Here is a 26,767-nt window from a genome sequence, read left to right on the forward strand (position 1 = left end):
CCAACATCATATTGAATGGCCAAAACTGAAAACCTTCACGTTAAAATCAGGAACAAGACAAGGATGCCCACTATCACCACTCCTCTTCGATATAATTGTGGAAACATTAGCCATAGCAATTAGACAAGAGAAAGAAAGCAATAAAGATAGGAAAGGAAGAAGTTAAACTGTTATTATTTGCTGATGACATGATACTCTACATTGAAGACCCAAAAAACTCTACCAAAAGACTTCTCGACTTAATTGACACTTTTGGCAGAGTAGCTGGATACAAGGTGAACATGCAAAAATCAACACCCTTCTTATACACAAATAACAGACTCACTGAGAAAGAAATTAGAGAAACAATTCCTTTCACAATAGCATCCAAAGAAATGAAGTATCTGGGAATCAACCTAACAAAAGAAGCAAAAGACCTCTACACTGAAAACTACAGCACTCTGAAAAAAGAGATTGAGGAGGATTTAAGAAAATGGAAAGATGTCCCCTGCTCCTGGGTAGGAAGAATCAATATAGTGAAAATGGCCATACTACCAAAACTGTTTATACAGATTCAATGCAATACCAATTGAAATCCCAACACTATACTTCACAGAACTAGAAAGAAGAATCCAAAAATTCATTTGGAACCATAAGAGACCTAGAATAGCAAAAGCTATCCTAGGCAACAGACACATGGCAGTGTGTATAACAATTCCCAATTTGAAACTACTACAAAGCCACTGTGATAAAAACAGCATGGTACTGGCAAAGAAACAGACCTTAGGATCAGTGGAACAGATTGGAAGTCACAAAAACAACTCCAGATGCACTCAGCTACCTCATCTTTGACAAAGGAGCTGACCATCCCCACTGGAGGAAAGATAGCCTCTTTAATAAATGGTGTTGGAAAAACTGGATCTCAACCTGCCAAAGATTAAAACTATACCCTTATCTGTCACCATGCACAAAATTAAAATCCAAGTGGATTAAAGGCCTAAATATAAAAAAGTAACACTAAACTTGCTGGAAGATAAGTTAGGCAGAACTCTGGAAGACATTGGCATAGGAAAAGACTTTATGAACAAATTCTCAGTAGCATGGGAACTAGCAGAAAGAATCAACAACTGGGATCTCATCTTATTAAAAAGCTTCTGTACTGCAAAAGAAACCAACAACTAAGAGACAACCTACAATGTGGGGAAAACTTTTTACCAGCTGCTCCTCAGACAAAGGACTATTATCTAAAATATATAAAGAAGTCAAAACAACCAGCCCTCCCCAAATATGAAGACCCAATTCTAAAATGGGCATCTGAAATGAACAGACATTTCTCAGACAAAGTAAAAAAAAGCAGCAAGTAAATATATGAAAAAATGCTCCACATCACTGGTCATTCAAGAGATGCACATGAAAACAACTCTGAGATTTCACCTCACCCCACAAAGAATGGCTGCTATCAAGAAATCACACAACAACAAATGTTGGCGCGGTTGTGGGGAGAAAGGAACCCTTCTCCATTGTTGGTGGGAGTACAGACTGGTGCAACCACTATGGAAGTCAATATGGAGATAACCTCAAAGAACTAAGATTAGAGGTTCCATTTGACCCAGCCATCCCTCTGTTGGGTATCTTTCCAAAAGAATTGAAAGAATCATACCACAGTGATATATGCACACCCATGTTTATAGCGGCATAGTTTGTAATAGATAAAACCTGGAAACAGCCCATCTGCCCATCAGTTGGAAACTGTATCAAGGAGATGTGGTTTTTCTATAAAATGGAATACTACTCAGCCATAAAGAATGAGAAAGTAGATTCATTCATAGGTAAATGGGTACATTTTGAGGATATACTCCTAAGTGAAATAAATAAGTCACACATGCAAATACTGAATATTTTCTCCGGTGTGAAAATTAAAATAGTACTCAAGATCCTAATGGGACAATTAGCAATGTGAAATAGGAAGAAAAGGAGCAAAGGTGTAGGGACAGTGAGAAGGATAGGGAAAGGGGAATAAGGGAAAAGGAAAAAAATATGAGAAAATGTAAAAATGGAATTAAAGTGTCTGAAGGTGGGGAGAGGAGGAGGGGGTGAAGGGAGGGTGGGGACAAGGGGAAAAAATGAGAACCACTGGCATGTAAAGGTATAAGATCCCAGTAATGAATGTAACTGTACTGTCTACCTAGAATGTACCAATAAATTTAATTAAAAAAAGATATGAACCAAAATAAATCTTTCTTCCTTTAAAAAAAAAAAGAAGAGAAATAGCTCCCAAAGTTAGGGGTGGACCTGCCAAAGGGACTCTGTGTCTGGGAGTTTTTAATACCAAAAAATGATCCAGGCTCAGACCACCCAGGTCAGACTAAGGTCCATCTATAGGAGTAAAATGGGTTTACTTAAACTAGAAATGAGCCTGTGAGGAATTGAGGCATTAGCAAATACGAGTGTGTGTGTGTGTGTGTGTGTGTGTGCGCGCGCGCATGTGTGTGTGCGCGCGTGCATGCATGCCTGTTGGCCTTTTCCCCAAGTGGTTTATTAAAGAACGAAGTGAGAAGGAGAAAGCAGTTTTCCAGATAGGTAGGGGTAGAAGTTGTCATAGTGGCCATCTATCACCTTGCTCATTATCACACTTGTTACATCCCCGAACTTAATTGTCCACCTGTTTCTTGCTAACTCTTGACCTCAGGCTTCAAGCCTGCTCATCCTGACTCTGTTGGGCCCACTGTCTATATAGCTGCCTGCTGTTTTTTGCCTAACTTCCCTGTCTGTAATTCTAAGAGTGGAGTGAGTACTTTACCAGAGAGGCCATGTGACCCAGCAAGCACAGTACTTTGGAATGGGACAGCATGCCACCTGAAAGAGACCTGATATGAAGCTAGTATATGCTGGAGCAGTTACGGTGGTTCTGGACTTCTTTTTTTGTTTTTTTTACTCTGGACTTCTTTAAGAAGGTGGCACTAACAGAATGTGATGAGAGAAGATCTCTCCAGCTGAGAGACTAGATAGTAAGTTCGAGGTTAACAAAAAGACACACATCAAAGAGAACCAATCATAATACACAATAAGACAGCAATGAGTAGCATGTATAGAATCATGCTAAGTAAACACCAAATATTAATCGAATGAAAATTACAATATATTGAGAAAATTATAGGGAGTGATAATAATTTCAGATTCTCTTCTTACATAGTTGGGAGTTCCATACATAATTCTTACAACAAAACAAATCAAGAAGTAATGTTATATGCACATTAGAGGGATGTATACAAATGGTGAAGAATAAGCTAAAATGAGTTAAAAGTGGTTGCTTGTGGGGAAGGAGATGGAGGTTAGGAGATTGCTATTTTCTTAACAAAAGACTCACAGCTCTAATACTATTGAAACTATATGCAAGCATAATTTTGATTTAACAATTAGAAAACAATTTACTATTTTGGTGATTCAAATTCATAGTCTCTCTTCCCTCCCCTCCCCTTTGTCTCTGTCTCTGTCTGTCTCTGTCTCTGTCTCTGTCTCTTTCTCTGTTTCCTTAAATGCCTCAGGCCATTAAAACAATCAGATTTAGCCTGTGCCTTCACATGAGTATTTTATATTGTTTGGATTAAGTGTATAGAGTGTTGTGACTAAATACACAGTAGAGATTGTGACTAGAGAGCCAGCGAGGACTAGGGATACTTAGGAGGAATAATAGTCTCCTGGTTCATTGGTTGAAGTGATAGAAGAGGAGAGAAATATGATTGAGTTTCCTATTTAGTAAGTGTAGACCACCATAACCCACATCTCTTGCTAATGAGCAGGTGCGGAGAGTACCAGGTTCCAGTGGCCGACTTCACAAGACAGAGGACGGAGGCTGGGAGTGGAGTGATGATGAATTTGATGAAGAAAGTGAGGAAGGGAAAGCTGCAATTTCACAACTCAGAGTAAGTTTGTTATTCTGTATTCTTTAGCTAGAATTTTCTGTGATTCTTACTTAATTTTAACTAGCTAAAATATAAAGAATAAGAGTATTACTGATAGAATTTCTTTGAACAGCTTGTTAGTAGGGGCCCACTTAGTTTACTTGGGAAATAAGATTGGCACATCTGTTTGAATATGATAATATTTCAAGTATGTAAAAAATCCAGAGATTAAAACTCTGTCTGAGATGAAAAATACACTGGATAGGATTAATGTTTAGGTACACATTGTCCAAGAGAGGAATGCTGGTTATCCTACTTGAAGAGAGCAGTGCGTCTCTTCTTTCTTTGGTGTACCCCAAATGTGTATCTTGGGTGTGTGTATGTGTGTGCAAGTGTGTGTTGTGAGTCTGCTGGTGATGATTTCTTAATGATTTTGTGACTGAAAACATATCTCATTTACCTTTGTTTTCAAGAAATGTGTTTGTAGGTTGTAAAGTTCTAGATCGTCAGCTTTTTATTTCAGGAGTTTCCTCAACAAATATTTGCTATTTTACTGTATGTCAGATGTTCTTCTAGAATTTTTAAGAGGTATCATATATGGGCATAATTTTGTGTGCTTAAAGACCTTTCATTTAACTGAGGGAGAAAGTAACATATACTTGTTTATTTATTTATTTATTTTTTTGGTATCTGGAATTGAACTCAGGTCCTTGCGCTTGCAAAGCAGGCGCTGGAACCACTGAGCTAAATCCCTGGCCCAAGTAACATATATTTGAAAAGGTCTTTGTAAAGTGTCTTTTTAAATTTAACTTTGCATTTCTTAATTATGTGGTAATTTAAAAATGTTTATTATTTTTTATTAAATTATAATTAGATAACTTCTAGGTTTTCATACTATTATGTGGGATTGGCATTTAAAAAATAACTTTAAGGGCCGGGGATGTAGCTCAGCGGCGCAGCACCTGCCTATCAAACACGAGGCCCTGGGTTCGATTCTGGTACCAAAAAAGAAAAGTAAAAAAAAAGACCAAAAAAAAGCCCCTTAAAAAATAACTTTAAAATATATTAGTATGTTGCCTTGATGCTCTCCCTAGCCATTTTTTTTTTCTTGGTACCAGGGATTGAATTTAGGACCTTGCATTTGCAAGGCAGGTGCGATGCCACTGAGCTAAGCCCCCGGATTTGGTGCTCTCAATATAAGCTCATTTATCAATTGAATCATTCTAACCTCATTGTGACTTAAATATATGTATTTTTTACTGATAACATATTTGTACATCTTTATGGGGTACAGTACAGTAATTTGATACCCATATACAGTATATAATAATCAAATCAGGGGAATAAGTACTTCTGTCTCTTCAAACATCATGCATTTTTGTGTGTTGAGAACTTTGTGCTCTTCTAGATATTTTGAACTATACCATTTATAATTTTGTCAGTATTTTAAGATATTTTTCTATCATCCATGTTTTCACTGAGAAGTTTGGTGACATCCTTACCTTCTTTCCTAAGTAGCATTTCTTTATATTCTGGCTGCTTTTATGATTTTTCCCCCCTTTTAAATGATTTTTGAACAATTTGCTTAAGCTATACCTATGTATATTTTTATTTTCTTTTTAAAAAGTAGGTGTGTTTTTCTGTGTGTTTTTGTGCTTAAGATTTATTGAGCTGCTTGGATGGCTTTTATGAAATTTATGATTTTTTTATCCATTATATTTTCAAATACATTTTCTGTTTTCCAGTAACATGTATATTAGGCTACTAAAAATGGTCTCACAGCTGATTAATTCACTTTCCAGTTTTTTTCTTTCTGTTTCTAATCCCATTCAACCCTATTTTTCATGTCAGGCTTTGTAGTAGACTAGAAATTTTATTTTTTATTTTTGGTAGTACTGGGAAATGAACCTTTGGCCTTCAAACTAAACTACATCTTTAGTCCTTGTTTAATGTTCTGAGATAGTATCTAAGTTGTCTGGCTGGTCTCAGATTTGGGATTGTGAGCCTCCTGTTCTACAGTGCTGGGATTACAAGCATGTGCCCCCATCCCTGGTTCTACTTCATTTTTTAATTCATTTGAAATAATTATTTTAATGTCTTTTTCTGCTAATTGTAATGTCAATGTTATATGGAGTTCTGGATTAGTTTTGTTTGGTTGATTATTTTTTTCATACTGGCAAGAGGGATGTTTTCTTGCTTATGTGTAAACAGTAATCTTTAATTGGATACCAGACATTCTGAATTTTACCTTTTTGCATGCTAGTAGTTTTGTGTCCTATAAATCTTCATGAGTTTCATTCTGGGATACAGTGAAGCTAGTTGGAAATTGGATATTTTTCCTATTCTCATGTTTCTTCACGTATATTTATTGATGCATGGTCTGCTGAATACTCATGGGACCTTTTGCAGATCTCTAGGGTTCTCTCTGGGTAGCTCTTTCCAGCCAGTACTTTGTCTTCTCTGCCTTGGTCTCCCTGGTTTCTTACTTCTGTGCTGTTCAGGCAGTTCACTGGATTGCATTTGGGCTCCCTTCCTGGAGGTCTCCATAGCTTGGAAAAAACCGTCTTGACAGTGTGCTAGAACAGGATTCACCACTTCTGTTTCCTGGGTTTGCAGGATCACTTTTTGTATTTGACAGTGTGTTAAAAACCTTTGCTTTATATATTTTGTCTTTTTCTTTTCTCCTCTTTTCTTCCTTCTGTCCCTTTATCCCCTTTTCTATCTTCCACTTCCTCCCTTCTGTTTCCCCTTCTCCTCTTTCTCCCTTAAGAGTAAATCTAGTCTCGTCTTTTGTGGCCAAAAGTGGAAGGCTGTGGCCAGAAGTGGAAGTAAATATATAACTACACTAAGAGGGTATGAAAAGCACTAATACAGATTACCTTGGCTGGGGATTTAGCTCAGTGGTTCCGCTGCCTGCCTCCCAAGCGCAAGGACCTGAATTTTATCCCTGGTAATAAAACAAAACAAAACAAAAAAACCCACGAAAAAAACAGATTACCTTTGAGCACAGTTTTTGACTCTTCTCAGTCTTAGGTATTATTGGTAGGAGAAAGTAAAACTTCAGCCAAATCTTGCTCTTTTACTGTGGTTGTTTTAATAGCTGATATGTAAGCAGTTCTGAAATTCTTGTAGATGTATTAGAGGATTGAGCAAGTGAGTAAATACCTTGATGTTCTTGGGAGCCAAGACCAATCATGACAGAAGAGAAATACAAATATGAAATAGAGAAAATGAGAAATGAGAAAGAATCCTGTGGGGATGGTTGTGAATTGTAAGTTGTATCAGATAGAGTTCACTAGAGGAACAGATTTAATATTATACATATAGATAGATACATAAATATAATATATGTGCAATATATCAAAATTTACAAGTTAAGCTTAAAATAGCCATCTACAAATGAACACTGGAAACCCGAAGGAGTCAGTCAAAAGTCAAAAGCCTGGAGCTCATGGCAGAATCCTGTGCAAGTCCATATTAGGAAGCCAAAGTGTCTGCACTAGAAGCCTGGAGACAGGCATCCAAAGGTGATAAAGACTGGAGCTCCTCTGAAGAAAAGAGAAGTGTAACTTGTTTCTTTCTCTTTTTATTCCACCCAGGCCACAAGCCTATTGGTTGGTGCCATCCACATCCATGACCTAGACCAGGGTGGATCTTCCCTCTTCAGTTATCAGTCATACACACACACACTGACAACTATGCTAAACCAGTCCGCCATGTTGTCAGGTGGAGGTCTGAGGGGCTGGGGTCCTCCCATGAAGAGACTCTCTGCTTCCCTGATTTGTCTTTCCACTCTGGTAGGAATGCAGAGATGGAGTGAGGCCCATTCAGAACAGAAAGTCTCTGCACAGAAAGAGAAACTCAGATAACGAAAGTGAAGTAAAGCAGAATTTTGGTATTATTGCAGGGGTGGGGGGTGCTGCCACACATCAAGCAAGCTGTATGGCAGGGAGAAACTCAAGGTGCAGTTCTCAGCCTGGTGAGCCAGAGTTCACTGGAGCTAAGGGCACCCAGCAGAAAGTATGCAAAGGTCCTACAAGGACAGCCACTTCCGCTACATCATGCCACGAGTAAGCTTGTGGTTATCTCTGTATTCTAGCCATCCGGCTCGCGCCCTGTGCTGCCCACTCCTCCCTAACTATCTCTACAGCTAGCTGTTTCTTACATTGACACCACAATTAACAATCACATGTATTGGTGTGTATTCATGTTTTCTAAGGAGTGTGTGTGATGTAAATGTATATGTGCACAAGAAATGTATATGTGTATTTCCTGCATGTTATTTCTCTTTGTCTACTTAAAGGCCTGCAAGCAAAGATACTTCAATAACAGTGAGAACAAGTTACATAGGCCCAGATACTTTATTCTCATGTTATTCCCAAGTAAAAGAACCAAGAACCATGAACCGAGGCTTCTTGAGAAATGGTTGGATTGGGGGCTTGAGAAAGAGAAATAGAAGTTGAATTAGGAACATCTTTTATTGGTAGAGAAAAATGCTTACACACACAAAAAAAGATGACAAACATAATAGCACAGAAGCAAGCACGAAGGAACTTATACTAGCCAAATCTGGTACTAGGCATTCAAATAATTGTAATTATGAATTATAAGTTATTTTACAAATAGGGGATTACGAGTTCATACCAGTTATAAATCAGTATATAAATAAATAAAGGGCAGGAGATGGTTCTTCATACATAGCTTGCCAAGTGGTGAGTAGTATATATGGAGAAATGTTGGAGAAAGAAAAATCAATTTTCAACCCTTGTAAAGATTGAGTCATGGATCAGCATTGCTGGGTGTGGAGTACAGGGGAAGTTTTGATGAGAGGATATTTTCAAGGTCTCTCCACAGATTCCCTATTAGCTGTAAGAGGAAAAGGTAGCTGATATCCTAGAGCAGTGGTGGTGAATCTGTGGCATGCATGTTATTGTTTTTCTTTTTGAGAAAAAGATTTAGTGTAGAGTTCTTTTTTCCTAAACTAAAACTGTAGTATTGAGGGTCAATCTCAGTGCTGGCACTTTTGGGCTATAGTTTGGCACTTGATCATCATCACTGTGGTAGAGGATTTGGAAAGTTCCTTGACATAGTGATTAAAAGTAATCTCACCAGTGAGGGGCAGAGTAGTAGTTCATACCTGAAGGAGGACATATCATTCCATAGGGTTCTAGCTGGGAGTCCATATAAGCCTAATTATGAAAAAGCATCAGACAAACTCCACATGAAAAAGTTCTATCAAATAGGGTATGTGGTTGGGAGTAGGGGTTACTATATCCCCCCTCCCGCCAATATTGTAGATTGATTCTAGAGCCTCTCGTGTATAAAGTGTGATCAGAAAATATAGTAAATGGTTAAACTTAAAAAATATTTATTATAGTAAAAGACACAGTGCCATAAATATCCCTCACAGAATTCCCCTTTGCTGTGAACACGCTTATGTTTTTGTTTTTGTTTTTGTTTTTTGGTACTGCAGGTCAAACACTGGGACCTTTTGCTTGCAAGGCAGGCAACAGAAGCACTGAGCTAAATTCCTGGCCCCACACTTACCTTGTTTGCCATTTTCTGAAGCAGTTCTGGAGGTCCTCTTTTGTGAGTGCCTTTAGTTGTACTGTTGTAGCTACCTTGATGTCCTGAATCTATTTGAAGTGTTTACCTTTCACAATCACCTTGACCCTGGGGAAGAGCCAGAAGTCACACAGTGCCAGATTTGGTGAATAAAATGGATGAAGATTCAGTATAATGTTTTTATAAGCCCGCCCTTGTGTTAAATGGTCTTTTTTAGCAGAGGTCCTCATTTTTGTAAATACCCAAAAGAGGACTTCCAGTTGCCTCACAAAGTGGCAGGAGCCCCATAGGATAATATATTCAAACAAAAGAGGAATATTTAGAGGGATGTTAATTGGCAGTGTCATATAAGTTACAGTCTTTTTTTTTTTTTTTTTTTTTTTTTTTTTTTGGTACCAGGGATTGATCTCTGGTCCTTGTGTTTGTGAGGCAGGCGGTAGCACCACTGAGCTAAATCTCCGGCCCTATTAAAGTCTTCTACTGTAATAAAATTTTTAAATGTAAGCGCACACCATATTTTTTAATCAGCTCTTGTATACTAGATGAATACTCTACCACTGAGCTATACATCTTCAGCCCTACTACATTTTCCAAAACTGTTGATGTTCCTGATTTTGAAATTTTTATAAAGAGACCTGACAGCTAACTGTAACCCATGATCCTACACTGCATCCTATACTGGAGATAAAACACAAAAGTAGAAGAAAACATGAGTCAACTAACTGATAATTAGATGATAGATGTCAATTATATAAAGTATTCTTTTTTTTTTTGGTACTGGGGATTGAACCTGGGTCTTTGCGCTTGCAAGGTAGACCACGAAACTGCTGAGCTAAATCCCCAGCCCAATATATAAAGTATTCTTAAATCTACTGAGGTCTATAACTGTAGTGTCCTTATGTAAGAAAATAAGCAAATATGTTTTCTGTTTAGTGATAAATAGTCATAATATATGCAACTTAGTCTCAGATGATACAGAAAACACACGATTTACTATAAGCTTTTGGAAAAAGAGAAAATGACTTTCAGAATAGAAGAGAAAAAAATTAAAAGGTGAATCTGAATAGATCAGACCACTGTTCTGTATATTGTTCTTTTTTTTTTTGTTTTTTTTTGTTTTTTTGTTTTTGAGGCATGGTCTCACCATGTAGTTGAGACTGACCTGGAACTCACTATGTAGTCTAGGCTGGTCTCAAACTCACAGTGATCCTTCTGCCTCAGCCTCCAGAGTGCTGGGATTACAGGCTCGTGCCACTATGCCCAGCTTATTATTCTTATTTTAGCACCTTTTTTTGTAAAAACAAAACAGCAACAAAGAAAACTTGAAATTAATTGTGAATTTAGAATTTTAAGAAAAAGTTTTGGCTTGTCCACTTGGTATGATACATTAGCTATTACCAAACCTTCCCTGAACTTTGATTCTCCTTAATAAAATGATAATGAAAAATTTTAAAACCTTAAGTGATCTTTTGTAGTCTAAGTCCATAGTTGGTTGTGTTTGTTTTTGGTAACTAGTGTCTGGATCCAGAATTACTATAAGATGTTATGATTTTCCTAATAAACCTAGCTTAGATTTTCATATGGTGGATCATATCAGTCATTTTCAAATAAATTTGGTTTAGACCAGGTACTTAAGAATTCACCTTATTTTGTATTAACACATTAATTTATTTCATGTAGCCATTCTTTTTTTTCTATTTCCTGTAGCCATTCTTAATATTCTTTATTTTACCCACATTTATGTACCAGTCTAAATATCTAGCAACAAGAGGTAGAATAAGACTTTTTTTCCCCTTTTATAAAGTTACTTACTTTAATTTTACAAATTTATGGATTATAATGTGATTAGATACATATATTCAGTATGTAATGATCAAATCAGGGCAGTTAACATTTCTGTGTCCTTAACATTTCTTTTAAAATTTTACAGTATAGTTACTGATCACATGAAGGCAATTAACATTTCAATTATTATTATTACTTTGTTGTTGATTTCAAGCTTCTCTCTTGTAGTTATATGATATATATAGATACATATAAAGATATAGATATAATTTTATACCAGGGATTGAACTCAGGACCTTGCACTTGTGAAGCAGTCATGGCACCACTGGGCTAAATCCCTGGCCCCTATATTTGGTTATTTTGAACTGTATTCACCCCAGTGTTCTGTGGAATAGGGTCCCTCTTGGTACCTGTCTGTGGCCTGCTACGAATCAGGTTACACAGCAGGATGTGAAAGGTGGGTGAGTAAGGGAAGTTTCATGTGTTTCAGCAGCTCCCCATCATTCACGTTACTGCCTGAGCACTGCTTCCTGTCAGATAAGTGGTAGCGTTAGATTCTCACAGGAGCGCCAGCTGTGAACTGTGCATCTGAAGGATCTAGGCTGTGTACTTCTTATGAGAATTTCATGCCTGATGATACAAGGTAGAGCTGAGGCTGTGATGCTTGTGCTGGGGAGTGATTTCAAATACAGATTAACATTAGCAGAGAGGCTTCACTGTGCAGAGACCACAGTGAATCACCTGCTTCCAAACTCATCAAAACCCTGTCAGTGAGTGGCAAGTGATTTTGTGTTATTGTAAATTATTGTGTTTTGAAAATATGTTGGGTAATTAGCTTGAAGGCTTAGATTTGGTTTGATTTTAGGCACATAATATATTCATGATTAGTACAAAGAATTTTACTTTCAATATGTCTTCCCTACTGCATGAGAAATGTAGCAGTTTGCTGATATAGCTCAAGTTGTGAAATTTTAAAATATTATATATATATATATATATCATTACAGGCTATGTGGGCAAAAAATACAATAATATGACAGTTTTCTTTTTTCAGAAAATTTGAGTTGCTTGTCAGAGTCATGAATCAGAGTGAAATGACTTGATTTGCATTAAGCATTGCTTGTTACTTGGAACTAAGTAACTGACTATAAATTCTGAGTTAATGAGCATCTTTTTCTTTTTTGTAACATTTCTTTTAGTCTCCTCGGGTGAAAGAATCATTAACAAATTCTGAGGTAAGTAATCAAGATTGCTGAATCTTTGCTAAAACTGTCTATGCTTTTGTTTTATTTTGATTTTAATTATGAGTGTCTTTTTTTTTTTTTGGTGTGGACTAAATGGGAATGAGACTTTATACTAGCTAAGTTTTAAAAGATGGATAAAGGGCCCAGAATGTTCTTCCTTGTTTCTTTAACTTTATAACTTGCTTTTTTACTGGGGCTGCTTGAAGTGTAAAGTTGTCTTTTTGTATTAATCTGCCCAGGGCTTTGTCATATTGCCACATTTCCTTTTTGAAGTGTTTTTCATCTTTTTTCTTGTCAAACATTATGTTTTTTTGTTCTTACTGCCTCAATATGATAGGAAATCCCACTAGACAAAACCCATTTAGGCTGTTTTGCTATTAAAAACTAGAACCAATGAATAACACTTCTTTTTTTTTTTTTTAATCTGTTGCTAGCGATTGAACCCATGACTTTTGTGGTGAACTACATCCTCAGCTCTTTTTATTGTGAGACAGAGTCTCACTGAGTTGCTCAGGTTGTATTTGAACTTGTGATCCTCCTGCCTCAGTCTCTCATAGTGCTGGGCATGTGCAAACATGCCTTGTGCCACTGAGTAACCTTTTTTTTTTTTGGTACTGGGGGGATAGAACTCACGACCTTATGCTTGCGAAGCAGGAGTAGTGCCACTGAGCCCCCGGCCCACCATTGAGTAACTTTTGACTTCTTTTTATATATAAAGTCAGATGAACACAAACTTTTATTCCTGTCTCCTGGATTTTACTTACATAATATCAGCTAATAGTTCTCTGTTGTCGCCCTTTGAACTTTTTATCTATGTATTCTAAATTTTGGCCATTGATATTTTTCCCACTCACTTTTAATTTTTTTTGTACTCAACATCAATCCTTTTCCCAAAACAACATCATAAAAATGTATGAAATATTTGAAAATGTATGAAATAATATGTAATAGACTGGGTGTGGTGGCACATGCCTATAATCCCGGCACTCAGGAGGCTGAGGCAGGAGAATTGAGACTGAATTTGAGACCAACCTGGACTACATAGAGTTCCAGGTCAGTCTCAACTACATAGTGAGACCCTGTATCAAAAAAAAAAAGAAAAGAAATAATATGTAATAAATCACAGAGCTTCATTTCTGAAATGTATTTTGGATATACTTAAGGAGTTATTGCTTTTTTTCTTTTTGGTTATTGGGGATAGAACTTGGGTCCTTGTGCTTATGAGGCAGGTGGAGGAACCATTGAGCTAAATCCCAAGCCCTTTTGCTTAATTTTTTTTTTACCTGTAAGGAAATGTCTTACATATCTTAGACCAACAAAATGCTTGAAGGTGGATAATTCTCTTTAAGAAGAGATTTATTTAGCGCACAGTTTCCAGAGGCTGACAATCACAAGGGTAAGATGGGGTGGCCACATCTGGTCAGCCACCGGAGAGGACCTTTGTTAGTATTATAGCATAGCAAATGGCATCACATGGTGGGAGCTTATGTAAGAAAAGTCATGTGACAATAGAGAAAGACTAGCAGGTTCAGATTCCCTCTAAACCTACCTGTTCTCACAGGAGAGAACCCACTGCTGCAAGACCAGCATTAATTCCTTCACAAGAGTGGTCATGACCCAGTCACCTCCCACTAGACACAGCCATTTAAAGGTCTTCTTTGTTTGTTTTGTTTTGTTTCATTTTTTAAGACAAGGTCTTGTTATTCAGTAGTTCAGAGTGGCCTTCAACTTGCTCTGTATCCCTGGCTGGCTTCGAACTCTTGGCAATCTTCCTACCTCAGCTTCCCTAGTGCTGTAATTATAGGTGTGTGCCACCACACCTGGCTGGCCCAAAAGTCTTGCTTCCCCTTTTAGTACCATTATATTGGGAATTAAACTGCATTGTGAGTTTTGGCAGGGACAGCCATAATCCAGCCATAGCACCATGCATAGAAAAAAGTAGCTTTACACACTTAAATCTGTGTTTTAGAGATGATATTTTGCTGGTCAAAGTGGTGGAATGTTTGTTTAAAAATAAATATGATGCCAAGTGACAGAAGCTGGTCACAAAGACCATATACTATTGCTAGTCTCCCTCAGAAAGTCTCTAGTCCCATCTGCTCTGTGTGCAATGCAAGGATGAAGAAATAAATGCACTAAAACAGAACTAAGATAAAAGAGAGGACTGGGACCGCCTAATGCTTGGTCCCCAGCAAAAGACCCTGGTCAGTTGCATCGCTGAATTGTATTATTCATCTGTAGTATGTGCAGTTGCCATGGAAGCTAATGCAGGCAAAGCTTTAAAGAGAAGAGTCAAAGCATTTTCCAAATAGAAGCAAGATAGACAAAACATATGGTTATAATTAGAGCATTGTCGTTCTAGCTATGAAGGCACTAGTTGTGGGAATGGAATTCGGGTGTGATTTACTCCAATCTCAACTGCACATGTTGTCTTGTAATAGCCCTGCAGACTCTTAGGCCGTTACTCTGGTCTTAGCCGTGCTGTTCGTGGGGAGATCATATTGGCATGAAAGAATTAACTATAAAGGTACAAGAGAATGAGTGATAAAAGTGTTCTAAAACTAGTTTATAGTGAAGCTTATACAGTTCTATAATTGTGCAAAAATAATTTATACATTTAAAATGGATGAATTTTAAAGGATGTAAGTATACCTCAGAAACTTGTTAATATATAAAGCCCTAGCAATATTTGACTTCATTTGGAATATATTCAGAGAAGTGGCAGTAAGCCAGTGCAGTGGCACCTCAGTGCACAAGCACATTGTTTGTGAACAATTTGGTTTGCAAACATAAGTATTTGGCAAAATTTTGTTTTTGTTTGCAAACTCTACATTGAGTGACAAACACAACCGCGGCCATCTTTCCCACACAAACACGAGCATGGTCATCTTTCCCAGAATTGGAGAACAAATGAAGTTCATGTACCGAGGCACCCCTGTATGTGACACAAAATACACTGTGCAAATGTCACCCTGTAAGGCTCCACGGGAGTCTCCTTTTCCACTTAGCAACACTGTGTGTGCTTTTGTTACAGCTCTTTTCAGCAGCTGATCCCATGGGCACTTTGCTCCAGGTTCCAGAACAGATTTCTGCTCATCTACCTCGGCCAGCTGGGCAGATGCCTACACAGCCAACTCAAGTTTCACTTCTGCCCCCTGCAGAGCCAGCAAAGACAGCTCAGGTAGAGTGAGGATGTGTGCCATTGGTTGCCTCGTGGGTAAAGGAGAAAAGCAGATGTCGATGAGAGCTCAGTCTCTCCATAGATTATGAAACAAGTTAGAAATTCTGTCTTCGTAGTTTTAAATATGAGCAGATATGAGACATATACAAAAAAGCAACAAAAGAAGTTAATGATGAAACATTTAAATACCAGAAAGTTTTGGCCAATTTCTTTTCAGGTCTGTAGTAAGTCAGTGTTAAATTTAGCTTTAGATTTAAATTTAGCTTTGGATTCATACTGCAACTAGGAGAATCGTCTGCTCTGCCGTTTTCTGCTTGCTCACTTATGTTGGTACTGTTTATTAATACTTTCCCCAGGCTATAATTTCTGTGAATGACTCTTTTGAACATACTGGTCAATTTTCTGAGGGTTGATTTTGTCAGAACTAGGTGATATAATCCATAAACTCAGTCCAGAACGCACAAACTTCACTCAGTTGTAGCTTGCTGCAAGCTGCTGAGTGAGTGAAGCCCCCAGCGTAAACCCCTGCTTCTGTGAATTCCTGTACCCGCCTCAGGAGACCTCCAGTCCTGAATAGAACATGTCAGCTTTTGCCATGTGGCTAATGGAAGACTTCAGTTTCAGTTTATTTTTTAAATACTGGAAGTTTTATCTTTTTCTAACATTTTAGATGAAAGGAAATGGAAGTTCTGAGTTTTCCTTTTACCCCTATGTGTTTTATCTTTTGCTCTATATTTGGAAACTACCGCTCTGCTCTGAGCACTTGCAGTTAGTCATGGCAGTGGTTTCATTTAACCATTTCTGCTCATAAGGGCAAAATATGGTGGTTTTAGGAAGGAATATGGAAAGATTTTTTTCCCCCAGTGCCGGGTTTGAACACAAGACCGTAAGCATGCTAGGCAAGTGCTCTACCACTAAGATACACTCTCATCCCTTTTTATTTATCATTTTGAGACAGTGTTACTTACTAAGGGCTTACATACAGGGCTGCTTACTGAGTTGCCCAGACTGGCCTCAAACTTAGGATCCTCCTGCCACACTCTCCCAAGTGCCTGGGATTACAGGCATTCATTACTGTGCTTGCCAAAAAATTGGGTTGATTATGCATTAATGTAAAATAGATGGTATGTCTTCCAGTGAGCAAAAGATAGCTACATAGTTTTTAGAGAGATTTAGGTTAGCCATAAAAAGATCTGGAACTTTGGGGTGAGTAAATTCCTGAGAGGCAGCTCATTTAGGCCCAACCTTGTGTGTTGCCACATGGAAGATATTGCCAGAGGGGGTGGTTCTTTTCAATATAAGGTCTCACTGTGTATTCCAGGCTGGCCTCAAACTTGCAATAATCCCCCTGCTTCAGCCTCATGAGTGCTGGGATTTACAGGCATGCACTACCATGCCCAACTTAGGCTGATTTTTTTTTGTTTGTTTTTTTGTTTTTTGTTTTTTGAGACAGGGTCTCACTATGTAGTGAGACTGACCTGGAACTACTATGTAGCTCAGGTTGGTCTGGAACTCACAGTGATCCTCCTGCCTCAGCCTCCTGAGTGCTGGGATTACAGGCATGTGCCATCACGCCTGGCCTGGCTGATTTTTTTTATAGTTTCACCCCCAATTTGTGTGTGTGTGTGTGTGTGTGTGTACTGGGGATCGAACTTGAGAACTTGCACTTGCAAGGCAAGCGGTGGAACCACCCAACTAAATCCCTGGCCCTTGATTTTTTTATAGTGAGGAACTTAGCTTCATGGTTTTTACACTTGTACAGGGGAACAGGGTCTGAAAAAAACACAGAATATAAATGTGGGTATGTATGGCAATTCTGGGTTTGGGATGCAGGCTGACCTTTAGCTGCTATTCTACTTTGGAGTGCTGTCTCCCTGGGCAGAGCCTGTCTTAGGAGAGGATGACCTCAGCTGGAGGGGATGGAAATAACTGCCAAACAGATGATTGCTCTATGCACTGTTAGTCACGTCCACGCCTAGTCTTCCTTGCAATAACTTTATACTTTTAATGCATTTTAGGCTTTGTCTTCGGGAGCAGGTTCACAAGAAACCAAGGTCCCTATCAGTCTAGTACTAAGATTAAGGTAAGTGTTTTGTGAGCACTTTGGAGAAGTTGCAATCATTTGTGCCTGAAAGTGACTGGATAGGATTCTGTGTGTCCTGAGCATGAGTTGCTCTTTGTTTCCAGGTGTATTATTTTCCTCAGAAATAATAGCAACAGTGTGAGCACCTGGCTGTTAACACGCACTGTGCATGTGTCCTTTTAGTTTTTTCCTGCCGATAGTGACTAGTGTGTACACTTGCAGAATAGCTAGTCTGGGTTACACAGCATGGTCTGTAATGAGGGACAGTTCTGAGAGAAGCAGTGTACCAGCTGAGTTCTATAGGCTGACCATACAAGCCTCGTAGACTCAAGGATGAACTAACTCAAAAGGGGACTGACTGGTTCTGTGATTGTGGTGGATCAAATGGAGATGAAAAGAAAAACCTGAATATACTTTTGGTATTTTCTCTTTTTTATGACAAATACTGTAATGGTGGGTTTTGGTGGGAGTATATAGAGAAGTCTTGACAAGTTCCCCAACAGAAAGTGCCACTGAAGGTAGCAGTCTGAGCATTTTAAAGTTCCCTCTATCGGTCAGCTTTCCCATTGTCGGGACACAATATCCAATATCCGTAAACTAAAGAGGAGAGGTTTGTGTTGGCTCAGTTTCAGAAGTGACAGTGTCCAAGTGGGTGGCTCCAAGGCAGAAGTCACAGTGGAAGGGCAGAGTGGAGCAATGCTGCTCACTTCATATCTTCTGGCACCAGAGGGAAAGAGACAGGGACCAAATCCAGTCCCCACGGCCATGCCCCAGTCACCCAGAGCATACTACCAGTCTCTTCGGGTATTTCAAGCCAGTCAAATTGACATGTCCCCTCTCATGGTAGCATGTGCTTAGATTAGGTTCTGTAGTTTCTTACCAGAATAATTCAGGGTCTCACTGAATTCCTGTTGACCAGTCCCCCACTGCACATGTCAGTTTGTAGTTGTCATCTCAGCAATGTGGTTATTCGAGATTGAGGTAATAGCTGTTTTGAGAAGCTTTTGATCTTGCACCTAGAAGCAGCAAAATTACACCATGAATGTGAAGAAAGCATATCTGTTTACTTTTCACAGAATCCTACTCCATAAAGCTGTTCTCATCTTAAGGAGTTCTGAATTAACAGGATACTGTGGTCACCTAGTCCTGTCTTAATAATACATAAATAATAGTCATCACTTTAAAGAAGTTTCTTTTGAAGTCTTTTAGCAGGTAATACCTGTGTGTTGCAGGAAGTGAATCATTTTCCTTTTCTGGGGAGCATGGTTTTTAATGAGCAGTGTTCCAGACTGTTTTTGGAAACAAAAGGCTGGATTCCTTTCCACATGGATGAAGCTAAATGGTTCCTTTGATAATCAAGTCTAAGTTAGGTGTTGATTTGTAGTATCTGCATACACAGCTGAAAGCTATTTTCAGGTGGTATAGATGCATTAATGCAAGTTTCTTTGTGTCATTGTAGAGAGAAGGCATTGCAAGAAAAAATGATATGGAGGCAGCTTGTGTTGGAGATGAGCCATTCTATTTTAACCACATTTGCAGTGATATGCTCAAGTGTTTCACTTGCCAAATAGATGGAAACCCTGTGCTTTGCTTAGATAAAGTGGATTTGGGTCTTAAGTAATCAGGCATGTCTTCTTTAAGTTATAATCTTCTGGTTTGTCTGTCTTCAGCCAGAATTCTTAGGGAAGCTGATTAATCTGAGTACATGGTATGGTGCTCACTGTGCAGTAACTACTTCATCAGTCATATGTTTGAATTTCTGGATGATAGTAAGGGCCAGGTCCTTTGTCTACCCAAATCCTGCCCAGTCCTATCTAAAAATTACCTGTAAAATTTCACTTCATCTTTCCATTCTCATGAGTTCTTTGAATTCTGTGGAATTTGACAGAATATCATATATTTCATGAATCTGCTCTGACTGATCCACAGACAGGCACATGTGGGAGTGGCAGTGAGGATGAAAACATTGCTATATCATTGTTATTACAGTTCCCAGTGCTTATAGAGAGTTTTCAGTTTACGACCATACCACCCTGAACGTGCCTGATCTTGTCTGATCATGGAAGCTAAGCAGGGTCAGGCCTGGTTAGTACTTGGATGGGAGAGTTTTCAGAGTTTTTAAGTTTTAGGACAATATTGGGAATCCAGCCCTTTTGATTTTTATTTTGAGACAGGATCTTGGTCAGTTGCCCTGGTGTGACTGAAACTTGATATCTGATTACAAGTGTGTGCTACAGTGCTTGGCTTCTCTGGGTTTTGTATGATCATCTGTCCTAGTTCATTTTGTAATGCTAAAACAAAGTGCCTGAGACTGGGGCATTATCAAGAACAAAGAATTATTTCTTACCGTTCTAGAAGTTGGTAAGTCCAGACCTGAGGGGCCCACATCTTGTGAGAACTTTTCTTTGTTCTCCCTTATCTCGTGGCAGAAGAGGAAGAGGTGGCCAAATTCAGGTTTAACAAACTCACCCAGTGGATCAATCCACTCATGAGAGAGCAGAGCCCTCCTGTGCCAGTCATTTATTAAAAGTCACCCTTCAGAGCCAGGCATGGTGGTGCACACCCATAATCCCACCACTTGGGAGGCTGAGACTGGAGGATCGCTGAAAGTTTGAGGCCAGCCTGGGATGCATAGTGAGTTCAGGCCAGCTTGAACTACAGAGTGAGACTCTGTCTCCAAAAAATAAAAAATAATTAAGAAGTCCCACCTCTCTACTTGCATTGAGGGTTATGTTTCTGCCACATGAGTTTTGAGGGACTTATTCAAACCACAGCCTCATCTTATTGGAAATAAGCATGGAAGTGGGCATTGAGACTGTCCTGAAAAGCATGAGATGTTTATACTGCTCAGTCAGGGACACACACTCTGAGCCTTGAAGGACAATTAGATGATGAATTCCTAGCTCTGAGCCTGCAGTGTGAGCACATCCACTACACATCACATGATCTGTGGAAACGGAAGTCTTTTTGAGGCACAGTTTTTCTTGTATGTATTGGCAGACTGCATGTGTAAATTCAGAAATTCCTATTTTACTCATTCTGTTTTCTTTCATAGGAATTCCAAAAAAGAACTAAATGATATTCGATTTGAATTTACTCCTGGGAGAGGTAAGGTATCAAAAAGATTGAAAACAAATAGCTTTGACGTTTTATTTAATTAAATGTCAAGTTCTTGGTCTTTAGATTTATTTTGCTTTTAGAAGATGATAACAATTGTTTAGATTTTGGGAGACATACGAATAAAATAAAAATGCAGGTGATGTACTGTAAAGCTCATTTGGAAAACCCAGTACAACATAGATAGTAATGAATACATCTTTTACTTACTGCTTACGATGGGCCAGGTGTTGTTCTGAGCATTGTCTCATTAAACTCTCATAACAGCTCCCTAAGAAGAAATTACTCTCTTTAATAGATTATGAGACCAAGAGTTTCAGAGAGGCAAAATAACTTGTTGACGGCCACACAGCTGGAAAGTGGTAGCTGGTGTTCAAACAAGGTTTTTCCAGTGTAAAGGCCTTACCCTCATCACTGTGCATGCTTATTCTTTGTGATAGTAAGAGGAAATAAGGCCTCCTATCCCATTTGTTGCACTGTTCCTGATTGTGCACTTCACCCTGGAATAAGGCTTGTTATTTTTCTTGCCTTTGTTACATAGGGTCATTATTTGGGGAGTGGCTAGCGGCCAGCACATAACTGCTCAGTGTCCCACATTGCTGTTTTGGCCATGTTAGTGTCAGCAACTGACCATTAAAGTGAGCAGGTGCAGACATACAGAAGTGTATGTTTTACTTTTTAGAGCCAAGCAGTCACACTTTCAGGAATTAATTAAAATTGCTGGTCAGCTATGTGGGTGTGGGTCTCAATGTCCAGCCCTCAAAAAGTGGTACCACTGAGTCATTGAAGATGTAGTTCATTACAAGATAGTCCATCCTTTTCTTTTTAGTTTGTAGTTACACCTGTGCTCACATTGTATCTCCTGAGATGACTGGGTAAGGAGAAAAGCCATAATAAAAAAGAAAATGATATTAGCAAGAAACTTGAAATAGGATTCCCCAAAGAGAAGAGATTATAGTTTGCTCTTTCTTGAGAAGAAATTATCTTTGTTACTAGTACTGGAGTTGTTCTGTATTTAGCTTCATGGCTGAGAACTCAGGTAGCTCAAGTCCAGGGTTGCTCTTGAAAATGCAAATTTCTTGTGTAGTGCCAGTGTTTGGGGTTCTTCTGACATGAGCCTGAGCCCTCTGTATTGCATCATTTAGAAAATTATCTGTACTTTGAGCTGATATTTGCCACCCAGTTCCTACAGATTCTGCCCTCTAGCCAGACTGGTGAGAATACCTCACTTGAGAGAATCCCCAGTGGAGGAAGAGCCCACCTGCCTTCTTGTTCTGTGGATGTAGAAGTTAGCTTGGGTCTCAACGCTGGCCGTGAGAGTTACCAGTGAGCTGTGTGCGCAAGAAATGGAGCACCTTCTTTTCTGTCCTTGCAGACACAGCGGAGGGTGTCTCTCAGGAACTAATTTCTGCTGGCCTGGTCGATGGAAGAGATTTAGTAATCGGTAACTACTGTGTGCTTTGCCCTGGTGCTTCTGTGTCTGTGTGTTCTTAGCACCTAGAAAGCCAAAATTTTATTCCATTGAATAGGTTAGCTCATTCTTGTAATTGCTTGTTGGCTTGGTGGAAATTACGAGTATTGATTACAGTTCCTAACCAAAGCTCCTGCCTGTCCCACTTCTGAGTTTGCTTGGGGACCTTTGATGTAGTAAATGAAAGTTCATCCTCACCTTTGGGACATTGTAGTAGGAACGATGACAGAAGTCACAGGTTATTTCTATTTGGTGTACCTAATTGGTATACCTAATTGTGGTACACAGAGGTAAGTAAACTTGAGTGATTTAGTTCTAGAAAAAGTAAGGAAGGGAAGAGAGTTGGGGTTAGGTCAGTCACGGCTATATATCACTGATGGGAAGAATAATCATTTCTGACTGATAAGCAAAGTTTTTCTGTAAAAGGTCAGATAGTAAATATAGTAAGTTCCTGACTTACTTGTGAGTTCCATTGCAGGACAGTGTTCATAGGTCAGATTCATTTTTAAGCCCAACAGAGAGTCTTCTACAGTATACCTGTGAATGTTCTCAGTTCGAATGTTCATAAGTTGAAGACTTGCTGTAGTTCAGGCTCTGTGGGCCAGGTAGTCTGTCATTTTTAAACCATTCTTAATTTCCAGGCAGAACAAAAATAGGCCTCAGACCATACTTTGTTAGTTCCTACTCTGAAGCTTTCTGATTGTTCACGAACAGGCAGATCATAGCTCTTTTACCAAATGCCTATCCTAGTCTCCCGAATGCATTTTAAGGAAAGTTAATCGGACAGTTATTCAAGATTTATATGTGTATAGACTAGAGATGAGTTTAAAATATACTTTCATTTGGGAAATGATTGATCCTTTTCCTTTCATTTGGCTTATACATAGAAAATTTTCAAGCAGGATTTAAGCTTTTGAAATATGATTAAAGTGGATTTATATAGCTTCTTATTCATTATTTTCTCTTTTTTATGATTACAGTGGCTGCTAATTTGCAGAAAATTGTGGAAGAACCTCAGTCAAATCGATCTGTCACTTTCAAACTGGTATTCATTGCTTTCTCCTTATTAAACCATTGTATCTTTTAAACACCCGTGGCCCCAGCAGATCAGTTTTTACATTCCTTGAATGATGAGAATAGTAAATTATAGAGGATTGTCCTCATTTTGTCCTGAGCTTCTGTCTCCCTTTGAGTGGCTTGCCTTCCTTTCTCCCTCTCAGAAGCCTCACCCCAAGCTCTCTTCTCAGCTATAAGCTAGTATGACTCAGCTATACACCCAGCCCCTTCCCTTCTGGAAAACACCTTCATCAGCCTCCCATTTGTATTCCAGGGACCTATTGCCACTGCCTTGCTTTCTACAACCCCGTATTGGTTTTAAGTATAACCTGAAATTTTGTTTGTAAACAGCCACAGCTTGTCATTTTGTTTGGTTCTCAGGCTTCTGGTGTTGAAAGCTCGGATATTCCCGATGATGGAAAACTAATAGGATTTGCCCAGCTCAGCATCAGCTAAACCCCAGCCGTGCAAGAAGTGGCCTGAGGAGATTCTGCACAGCACATCTCTGTTGCTTCTGTTGGCCTAAACTCACTACTGCCAAAGAACCCAGCAACAAACCTCCCGTCTAGGAGCTTTAGAGTTCTTTATGTTTTTCCTGCCATCCTTCTCCCTTTTCCCCACAGGGAAAGAAAAGTTGGGTCACCAGTGACCAGCATCCCCTTAAAGAGTTCCGTTAGTAAATGTGCTGCACACATCCCCTGTCTTCCTCTGTCTCAGAAGTGGCCCACATGCCTCACGGCCAGGAGGGAGATCTCTCAGCTTGTTCTTGCCTTACTCCAGTGATGGCCCAGGTGGAAAGTAGCAGCTCTATGGACGTCCTCATCTTGCCTGTTCTCTCACACCTGCCACAGTGTGGGCATCTTGGGTTATGTCTTTACCATGGAAGTAGCGATTAAAAGTTGATTGTTCAGCGGGAGCCCAGAGAATTTAATTCGTGTTTTTTATTTTTGTTTTGTTTTGTTTTTTTGGTACCTGATGTGAATTCTAGCGACCTTTGTTAGAAAAAAAGCACAGCCTCACATGGAGGCAGCCTAAACTGTGTTCTTGTTTTGTTCATGGTTTGTCTAAGTGTTTTGCTGAAGCTGCTCTCAGGCACCCCATTCTCCATTGCTCCCTCCAAAAGGGTTGCTAGCCTTAACTTCAGCTGGTGCAAAACATCTGACTATAGTCAAACTTCAGCCATTAGATTCTTCAAAGTGGAACTTTGGACTGTTTTTTTGCATTACATGTTCATTTTGCATTAAATCACGTAATAGCTTATAAAAGTAAAATTTGCCAGAGGTGGTTTTTGAAAAGAAAAATCAGAACTCATCATTGGGGAAGTATTTATTTTCAAATTTTAAAAAATTAAATTGAAAAACTGCTCCTCGATACTCCTATGAGAATTAGTTCACCTGGCCTCCAAGTCACAAGGAAGTGAGTGCAAGCAAGGCTGAGATTTCCACAGCAATAAAGGAGACTTGCCCTGGGCTCGAGGCCTGCCTTCTGCCCCTCCTGCACTGACTCTCTGGAGGGGTTCCTGTGCGCTAAACCTGACTCATGATGGAAAGTGAAACCACATGTGCCGTGACCTTTAGGTTTTATGAGTGGACAATGTTCATTTGATTTTCTACAGAAATTATATAACTTATTCTTTAGGTTTAAAAAAGCACTCATAATGCAATATGTGAATAATCAGTGGGGTTGATTTTCCTTTCTTCCTACTGTTTCATAGTCTTTGTCTAACTACTAATAACCGTATGATGTTACCAAGTTTTATACATGAATAAGATACTTGATCTGGCCTTAAGGAGACACACACAGGTGGGCTGTAGGCTCATGGAAAGGAGAAAGTTGCCTTTTATAGAATCACTTGAGCCCTTCCCAATATTGTTGGACTGAAGAACAAGGTTACTGTACCTGGTTTTCTTTTGGAACACATCTGACAGTTTTCCCCATAACTGCTCATGCTGCCTTTTGTTTTGTTCTTCCTGAGCCTGTAGCTCTACTCATCGTCTTTCTTTACCTGCTTGGTTGGGTACAGAGTCATGTTGGAAAGGGTGGAGGTTGAGGAGGGGAAGGTGATGGATTTGGGTGAGGTTTGGGAGAGAGTCGATTAGAGAACTAGACACCACATTCCAAGGTCATTGCAGGATTGGTTAAAGAGGGAAGCCTGCTGAGTCAGGAGGGAGAGAAAAGATGGATCAGCTTTCTGGAAAAAGTTAGTGATTTTCTTTTGGGGGGTGTGGGGAGTGGAGATGAAGCAGGGTTAGGGAAGTGGGAATGGAGTACGGGAAGGAGATAATGTTCTCTTTGGCACAGGATCAGTGGCTTTCTTAGAGTCTGCTCTTCGGTTTCAAAGAAAACCATCAAAATCTATTTACTTCTGAGCCTTTGAGGGGTGTCAGACCTGTTGTTGCTATGATTTGGGGGTGGTCTGGCACTGGGCTAGGCATGAGCAGCAGCCTATCCCTCGTTCACTTTCTCCAGCCACCATTACCTTTGAACCTCAGTGGGGCAAGCCTGACAACTTGAAGGGGGCAGGGGCTTTTTGTTTTCATTTCTGTTACCCTGTGGGAATTAGGAGATAAACCCCAGTCTCAGGACAGTGTTATTTCTTCTGCATGATGATGTGTAGTGAATTCCTTCTGCTGACTTGTGCAGTGATGCTGAGAAAGCAGGTAAACAGAAACTGCCCAGGTGGAATAGCACGAAACCTTCCAAGAGTTGTGGTTCTGAGTGTTCCTCTGTCACTCGGTCCCCAGGATACCCTTGTCCCTGGAGTATATAGCTATATTAACTGTATAGCACAAGGTAATATGTGCCAATGCTATTTGTGAAATGTATGGTCTTTCTAAAGGACTAATGAATTGGGGTGTTTTACTTAAGTTTTGAACGAAATCCTAGAGCCAGCTGGTACTACTTAATGATCTGCAGGATAGAATAATGGTGTATCAGTAAACGGACGTTCCTCCTTGTGATGTATGCTAGATTATGGAAGATGTAAAATATTCAACTCTCCCACTTTTGACTTTGTATTTTACTGCATGTTTTCTTCGTTTTTAATCAATAAAGAATAAGTTATCCTTAGTGGTGTATGGATACTTTACGTCAGTGGCCGTTGGTGAGGAGCTGGGGGATGTGGGTCATTACTTTAAGTTTTCATGCAAATAAAGAGAAGCCAAAGGTATATACAAAGTATGAAATGTGTGTATAGTTATCTAGAACAGCTTGTAATAATTGTGTAAGTGGGAAATCGAAACTCCCAAAACAAAGGATGAGGTGCGTTCAAGGAAGTTTGACAAGGTGAGACGATCTTCCTGCATTATGTTTTGATCGTTTCTCAATCTCTGGTCCTGTTCATTGTTATGGGCAGGAGAAGATGCCACACTCAAGCCTTTGGGA

At 39.2% G+C, this 26,767-nt stretch overlaps 1 protein-coding gene across 1 annotated transcript in view; it reads left to right on the top strand.

Moving 5' to 3' along the window:
• Positions 1–24,181, top strand: part of Oxsr1 (oxidative stress responsive kinase 1) — a 115,162-nt gene extending 90,981 nt beyond the window's left edge. Inside the window, exons 11-18 of the mRNA XM_010618650.2 lie at positions 3,780–3,902; positions 12,431–12,466; positions 15,510–15,656; positions 17,675–17,739; positions 20,795–20,847; positions 22,232–22,300; positions 23,308–23,372; positions 23,765–24,181. Of these exons, the coding sequence (XP_010616952.1) occupies positions 3,780–3,902; positions 12,431–12,466; positions 15,510–15,656; positions 17,675–17,739; positions 20,795–20,847; positions 22,232–22,300; positions 23,308–23,372; positions 23,765–23,839 (633 nt within the window). The 3' untranslated portion in view covers positions 23,840–24,181. The remainder of the gene's footprint in view (positions 1–3,779; positions 3,903–12,430; positions 12,467–15,509; positions 15,657–17,674; positions 17,740–20,794; positions 20,848–22,231; positions 22,301–23,307; positions 23,373–23,764) is intronic.
• The last annotated feature ends 2,586 nt before the right edge of the window (positions 24,182–26,767 follow it).

The sequence above is a fragment of the Fukomys damarensis genome, unplaced genomic scaffold, assembly GCF_012274545.1.
Source record: "Fukomys damarensis isolate Sample0158 unplaced genomic scaffold, DMR_v1.0_HiC HiC_scaffold_24, whole genome shotgun sequence".
NCBI lineage: Eukaryota > Metazoa > Chordata > Mammalia > Rodentia > Bathyergidae > Fukomys > Fukomys damarensis.